The sequence below is a fragment of the Chenopodium quinoa genome, unplaced genomic scaffold (genome assembly GCF_001683475.1).
Source record: "Chenopodium quinoa cultivar QQ74 unplaced genomic scaffold, ASM168347v1, whole genome shotgun sequence".
NCBI classification, from domain to species: domain Eukaryota; kingdom Viridiplantae; phylum Streptophyta; class Magnoliopsida; order Caryophyllales; family Amaranthaceae; genus Chenopodium; species Chenopodium quinoa.
In genome coordinates, this window is record NW_018742241.1 from 1,247,247 (window position 1) to 1,255,383 (window position 8,137).

General features: G+C 30.5%; 1 protein-coding gene across 1 annotated transcript; it reads right to left on the bottom strand.

The window, feature by feature from the left end:
* Positions 1–1,014: 1,014 nt before the first annotated feature.
* LOC110736720 (protein MAINTENANCE OF MERISTEMS-like) lies at positions 1,015–2,442 on the bottom strand. The gene is made up of 5 exons (XM_021917021.1): positions 2,304–2,442; positions 2,047–2,163; positions 1,796–1,959; positions 1,394–1,702; positions 1,015–1,206 (listed from the first exon to the last, which is right to left on the bottom strand). Exons 1-5 carry the CDS (start codon positions 2,440–2,442, stop codon positions 1,015–1,017), a joined length of 921 nt encoding a protein of 306 aa, XP_021772713.1.
* Between the last annotated feature and the right edge of the window lie 5,695 nt (positions 2,443–8,137).

Here is an 8,137-nt window from a genome sequence, read left to right on the forward strand (position 1 = left end):
CACTCCCCGGAGTCCGTACTTTACCCGAAGTTCTAAACCCAAACCAAGGCGTGAAAGGTAGAACTGTTTGAGGATTTGGCCCCAAATCAACTTTACTTTCGTTTGATTTAATTTCCATTATTGTTATTATTTTCCTTGAAGTTACTAACGTGTTTATCATTTTATAGTTTCAAGCAAAAACAATCAAAGTAAGGAATCATGTTCCTTTTGTTTCTATTATATTTCTAACGATTTTTGTTATGTTTGTCATATATTAATCGTTATTTTTATGGTTAAATTGCCTCCAATGTTGATGTTGATTCTATTATGTTTATTGATCACCTAATTGAATATAACGCCTAATAAGACAATTTGGACGACCGGTTTAGGATCCTTTTTAATCTTGTTGTTTAATTGAAGTGATCACGATATTTAGAATTATATGTTGCATTTACATTCAACCAATTTAGCCTAATATTAGTTTGGAGCAAATTGAATCTTTGTTTGTATACCTTTGAGATTGCAGGAATTACTTTTCACAATAAGAATCAAGTAGAGGCCAATAAGGGTGAATGTGTCCATGACTCACTTCGTACCATCATCCCCGATCCTCCTTTCGTGCTTCTGAACCATATGCAGTTAGTAATATCATGAATTATGAATGGGGTGTAACCTTCACGGGTCAATCGTTTTTGCTTTTGTTGTCCCTTAATCATGGTTGTCTTATAATGATACGTGAACGGTTTACTAGTTCCTTAAAAACTTGTTGGTGGCTCCCTACTTTGCTTTGTCCCTAATCGTATGCCAATTTCCACTTCCTATGATTGCCAAGCATATTCACAACATGCTTAAGCAGGTGCGCTTCGAATGACGCCAACAATAGTAAGTGTTTATAAATCAATCAAAATGATTGTAACAAGTGTCGGTTTTGAATATTGCACTTTGCATCTAATTCAAAATACATAAATTGAACAATATGATTATAACAAGTGTTACTTTGCATCTAGAAAAAAAAATCTTCCTATAAAACAAATGTTATCCCCTTCGACTACCCCTCCTTGAACCACCACCTACACCTCTTCTTTGATGATCATCTTGTACTCTTGGCATCCAATCTTCTAAGTGGCGGGTTAAATCATCAAGGCATTGCCAAAATGTCACATCATCATTCCGGTGTCGAACGTCTGGGTGGAGTGGGTAAGCTCTTGCACCTAAGTATTGCAGATGCTGCAATTTCAAATAAATGTTATCCTACAATAGTAACATGGACTCTACTTTCCAATAAAAATAATAAAATTAAAAAAAAACTTACTACAACTTCGGACATATCACATGGTTGTATTGGCATTGATGCTAATGCGACATCTCTATGAACTCAAATATAAATGCGAGCTTGGTAATAGTCAAGATATACTTCTACCATTTCAGTGGAAAAATTTGCTCTATAAGAACCCGCTTCACCTACTCTAAAACAATGATTAATCCAAGAATCCCATGCACGAAGGTTCTCATCGTATTTGCATTTATATTTGTTGTTCTCTGGTCCTCTATAACTAGTTTTGGGATGCAATAGACGTATGGGTATAATTTGCACATATCCAAATTGTCTCAATACACGATCAGGCATATATGGCTCTGTAATATCCCTAAAATGAATTACACCGGAATACAATGTGATCGGAAACGTCTGATGAGGATTTCTATCAAATGGAGTCCACACTACCTAAATTTTGAAAATAACAATATTAGGAACAAATGGTGAAGGATATAGTAATATACTTTTAATAGTACAAATATATATAATTAAACTACGAACCTCATAAACTTTCATATCATCTAGTATGCGTCTATTAGACACCAAAGAATCAATACCAACACTCTGAACATATGGACGGATCCATTGTTGTGCATGCGGTAAACTTAAATCCCATTCCTTGTTCTTTTGGGGTCGAAATGTCAAAAATAAGCATATATCCAAGCCTAACATAAATTAAAATAACAATATATTATTAACATTACAAATTTTGGTATTAAAATATGTAAGGAATTTTTTTTATTAAATAGTACCCAAAGGAGCATTAAACATATATGTCAAACAAGCAGCACCCCATGCATAATCTTTAACCTTTTCCAAATCAACCAAGTATGGTAGAAGATAAGGACTAACACTAGTAGATGACTTGTCTACGAAAATAGTACACCCTAACAACCTTGTATAAATTTCAATCGCACACTCCCCCTACGATATTCATTATCCACCTCAGTTGTTGATACATTAAGAGTTGTTTTTAGATGCTCTTTTAATTCGAAAACTACAAGTTTACCAAAAACTGCTTCTCCGGTGATAGGAGTACTTAAAATGTATGAAACATCATGTAGCGTTATTGTCATCTCTCCAAAAGGTAGATGAAATGAATTTGTTTCTGGATGCCACCTCTCCACAAAAGTAGATATTAACGGCATGTTCATATTAGAATACATACAATCAGCCAGATAAAAAAGTTCACTAGTTATAATTAATGACTTCATCTCCTTGTTACGAGGTTTCCACTTTTGTAAACGGGCACTTTGTTTGTGACCTTTCAATACAATTCGTTCTTACTCAAGTCACAAATATAATGCATATACAAATATCAAGTAAGAATTCAATATAAAATATGTATTTATCTCTCACCAATTAAATTGCTGAAATGTAGATTATAAAACAAATTACATAAATATTACAAATTAAATAATAAACAAACTGTTTAGACTTACTCAACCATGCCAAATATAATATGCAACGTGACCACGAAAACTCATTAGCTATTCGGGATTTGTTGGGCTACCATCAATTGAATCTTGCAACCCACTGCAGTCTTCAAGACAAACATGTCTATCTCCCCCAAATCTCCCATGCACCTCAAAGTTACCTCTATAACTCATTATTGAACCAAATTGTTGTTTTGACAGTGGCTCATCCTCCTCCCCCTCCTCCTTCTCCTCTTCCTCCTCATTCTCATCGTCATCATCATCATCATTAGTTACACAATCTATTTTAGACATTAAACCCTTTCCCTTACTACTCCAAAACGGAACTTCTGAACTTATTTTATTAGCATGAGCGGATTGCTGAATTGCTATTTCAAATTAATCCAAATATTTTTGTTCCCCTTTATTTTTTTGACTGTATTCAGGTCCAAATTTAGGATTATGTGTATTGTTTGAAAGAAGTTTGCTAGTCTTAACAGGCTTAGCCCTATTAGATAATGTAGGACATAGTCGTGCAATAGGAATATCCTCATTGATATTAGCAGTCTCTTTTAACCTCATACTTTTCGAACGTCCACCTCTATAACCTTGTGACATCTGAAAAAAATTATAATAATCAATTAATGATTTTTATTGTTAGGTCATATGACGTACATTTTATGTTTCTTCATTTCAACTATGATGAATGCTAAGGAAATGGCAGCTCAACAGACTACATAACTTGTCTAATTTCATACTCTTAACACCCAAAAATAACATATTTGAAAATGTACCTATCAAACATTTGATAAGACAATGTCAAATTTGTTAAATTTGTTTAACCAAATTACGAATAAACCATAATATCAAACGATGCCATCGAAATTTCATTATGATTCATTACACTCTGACTCATGTGCTAAATCTAACACTGACCTTTCATATTTGGGATAATTTTATCAAATTCCACTCTCAATAATTCAGAACATAGAAGCTCCAAAGTACTCTTAGATGATGCTAATTCCCACACCATCAACTACAATAAGCCCAATAGCCACGAATTTATAATTTTAATTCCTACACCACCAACTACAATAAGCCCACCAACTACATTCCAATATCTGTACCTAATTCACTTTCCCGTAGCCACGAAGCATACTGGTAAAGTTAATATTCTTAACTCTTTTATGATGGATTGTGACTTTTCTACAGTTATGTTAGGGACAACAGATCGTTGATAATCAAACTCAAATTAAATTTTTTACGCGGTGCTATGAGATGGATGTGGTCAATATTCGTATTCTTATACTATAAGATGGCTTACACTTGAATTTATAATTTTCAAGAGCTATGCATGTCTAGGATGTCACTTGAAGACCTTATTATTGTATTCAAAATAATGGAAACCCTAACCCCAAAATTGTATTCAAAATCGGCTAAATTAGATCACAATGAGTCATTCATAATCCTAGAAATCCAACCCAGAAACAACATTCATAGTTTCATCAAATCGAAGGAAAAAATTCGAAATCAAATGGAGCAAAACAATCGACAAAGCAGAACATTACAACAATTAAACTATTTCATAAGAAAAATTTCAATAATTCAAAAATAAATTAAACAAAATACAAACCTTAGACTAGATGGTTTATGAACAGTGAACGATTTCTTCGTCTCTATGGCTCAGATTGAAGGAATTTGAGGGATTTCAAGAGGTAAAATGGTGAATGAAATGAATTGCAAAAAAAAAAAAATATATACAATGAAGCCCGGTGAAATGGTGAGTGAGTTTTGAGTGAGTTTTTTCATTTTGAAAAAGGGTATTTCAGGTCTTTTTAATATTTTAATATTATTAATTTTTTCTACATTTAGGTTATTTTGTACTACATTTAATACTTATGTAAATCAATTATAATAAATATTATAAATAACTACTTACGTAATCACGTTATTAAGTATATGAAAAGTTAGCAAAAGAAATGTCTTTTACTCAAAAAACATCAACGCAATTAAATATTTCATTACGTTCATTGCTATTTTCCATTTACTTACACTCTTCTCATAACAAAACCATATCATTAATTTCCACAACTCCCAACAACATTAATGTGAATCCAAAAGCACATTTAATATATAAATGTTCCAACAATCCTCCTCCATTTTTATAATAAATGTTTAATGCTTTTACCTTGCTAACATAACAAACACTCAAAACTTATGTATCATGAAAATGTCGAAACGATTGAATTTCCACTTAGTATAATACCCTTAACAATGATTCTGATCATAATGATAGACTAAGCTTTGAATCATTCAACCACTTTGAACCATTGAAGGTATTATACACACAAGTTTTATATAAACATTCATGTATCCTTGACACCATATAAAGGCCTTGTGTCCATATCCAATTCACGAGTATCTCCAAGTTAAGCCTCTAACTTGGTGAAGCGGTCAAACTTCTTACTCATATAGGTAGACTTTAAATAATCATACTCTTGCAATATAAGCAACCTCCCAAAAGTCTATTAAGAAATAAATTTACACAAACTATTGGGTGCGTCCGCCCGCACCTAACAGTTTGTGCGGCTGGGTTAAAATCCTAGCCAGCGCATTTTTTTTATTTTTTGAGAAAAGGCCCATATAAGTTTGAACTCAACTCTCAGCCCATATTTATTTCTTCCACTTATTCCGCCATTTTCAACTCCATTTTCTTATTCCAAATAAACCACCATTTTCAACTCAATTTCCTTTTCTTCGTCACTGCAGTTTCTACTTCTCTTTTCTTCTTCACTTCTTCAATTCCTACATTTTTCGGTTACTTTTCTTCATTTTCGTCTATATATTTCTTCTTTTATGAAAGATTTCTCAATTCAATATTTTTTTCAAATCGAAAAACATGAGATCAAAGAATGCTAATCGTTCGCCATTGAATGTTAAGGAAGAACATCCTGATGATTCACTTCTTTCAAACATTAAGTATTCAGTTTTTTCCTAAATTCTTAATTTCTTACATTGAATTGTTCTGATTTAGGTTTTTCGTTATTTTTTTTTACTATGATTCAACTTATGCTTTGTTTGTGTTTAATTAATTGAATTCGATTTACAATATTGAAATTTAATGTATCTATTTTTATTTTTAGCATTTGCTTTTGTTTCTTAGGGTTGATGATACCGTATTTTGTATCGAAAGTTTTAATTAGGTCTTTGTTCAAATTTTTATGTATTTTATGTTGTTTTTTGATCATTTATTTTTATTTACAGAAAATCTAAAGCTGGAAAAAGTACTTCATAAAGAAAAAATCAAACAGAATCGAGGTATGATCTTTTAATTAGCTAATTTTTGGGTTTCCTGATATTTTGATCGTTTTACTTGACATCTTTTGTTGTGTGAAATGTTTTTTTTAATTGTCTGATATATTTTTGTTGTTGGCTTATATTTTTCTTATACTGTGTGATAAGATTTTTTTTGTTAGCTTGTATATGGTGATATTGATGGATGATATATGTATTGTGTTGCCTTATATAATCATATTGATGGGTTATATGATGATATTGATGGCCGATATATTTATTGTGTTGCCTTGTATGATCATTATGATTGTTTAAATTTAAGAGGTTGATTTTTTTTATGTTGGTTGATACGGTCTTTTAGTTTGCTTATATGATTAATTTGTCTGATACGTTTTTGATGATAAATTTTTGTTTGCTAATTTTTTTTTACTTGGCTGATATGATTTGTTTTATTTGTTGATATACTCTATTTGTTGGCTTACATCTTTTTTAAGTTGGCTAAAATCTCAAATGCTATAAGCTGAAATGTTATCTTTGCTGACTTATATGGATTTTATGTTGGCTGATTTGTTATCTTAGTTAGCTTATATGATTTATTTGGTTGGCTGATACGTTTTTATATATATTATTTGTTGTTTGAATAGTTTTTTATTTGCTGATATGTTCTATTTGTTGGCTTACATCTTTTTAAAATTGGCTGAAATCATAAACTACTAAGCTGAAATGTTATCTTTGTTGGCTTACATATTTTATTCGGTTGTTTGATACTTTTTGATATATGTTTTTTGTTGGTTGATTTCTGTTTTTTTTATTTGGCTGATATGCTCTTTTTCCCTTGTTGATATGTTCTATTTGTTGGCTTACATGTTTTTAAGTTGGCTGAAATCATAACTTGCTAAGATAAAATGTTATCTTTTTTATATTGATTTTTAGTTGGTTGATATATTATCTTTGCTTGCTGATATGTTTTATTAGTTTGGCTAATACGTTTTTAATATATATATATTTTTTGTTGGCTGATTTGTTTTTTATTTGGCTGATATGCTCTTTTTGGTTTTGCTCATATGTTCTATTTATTGGCTTATGATAATATTTTTCTTGTTTTTTAATTCTTTACTTGTTTTTTCAGTAAAAGTACTAGTGATGTTCTCAAAGTTGGAAAGAAGAGAAAAATTGAAAAGGACGATTTGATTTTAGGTATTTGATTTTTCATATTCCTGATTCAAAATGCAAATGTGTTGTTCTTTAATTAACATTTTTTTTATTGATTTTTCAGCAATATTACAAAAGATGATTTGTCAGATATTTCTATTGGAAGTCAATCTAGTGTTTCAACTACTACCAACATGGTCAAAAGTTTCAATGATTAACAAAGAGCAGCTGTTAATGACATTGGTTTTGGTGGTTTATTAAAAATCAATCTATCTGAAGATCTCAACAAAAAATTGTATCCATACTTGGTTTTACTTTACAATCCTACAGCAATGATATTGTTTGTTGGAGATCAGAGGATATCATTTAATAGTGCTGATCTACATAATGTGCTTGGAATTCCTTACACTTCAACTCTTATGATTAAGTTGTCTAAATTGAAAAATGATAAAAAAAAAAAAACCTGACAAGGATATAATGAAGAAATGGAGGGATTGTTTTGGGATAAACCCTATTGAAAAAACTGATGAAGTTAATGCTAAGAAGCCAAGGAAAAAGAAGTTTGATTATAAGATCGGAGAAGTTCAATATCAAGTTGAAATATTTGGGTTAGGTAATTTATATTATTTTATATTTTATGTTCTGTTTTTGTTCTTTGGAGATAAGTACCATTTTCATGGTAATGTGTATACTATGCTAGGTTATTTATTTTATTTTTTGGCTGATTTGTTTCTAATGTTGGCTTATTTGTTTTATTGGTTTAATTATATGCTTGTAATATTGGTTAATAATAGTTTTCATGTGTTTTTTTTTTTTATATATTACAAGTACAAAAAAATCATCTGCTGCAGAGAAAAAAAAAGATAGATTCCAAATAAAATGATGGTATATTTTATTTATTATTTTTTATATAGTCCTTCTTACTTAAATTATTATATTATTTAATTTATAATTTTTTCTTATTTAACAGGTAAGTCTGTGA

Coding starts and splice junctions, on each gene's coding strand:
- LOC110736720 (XM_021917021.1), bottom strand. CDS start 2,442: ATGCCGTTAATATCTACTTTTGTGGAGAGGTGGCATCCAGAAACAAAT. Junction 2,164..2,303: donor CACCGGAGAAGCAGTTTTTG/GTAAACTTGTAG, acceptor CTATTTTCGTAG/ACAAGTCATCTACTAGTGTT. Junction 1,207..1,393: donor TTTCCACTGAAATGGTAGAA/GTATATCTTGAC, acceptor TTGAAATTGCAG/CATCTGCAATACTTAGGTGC.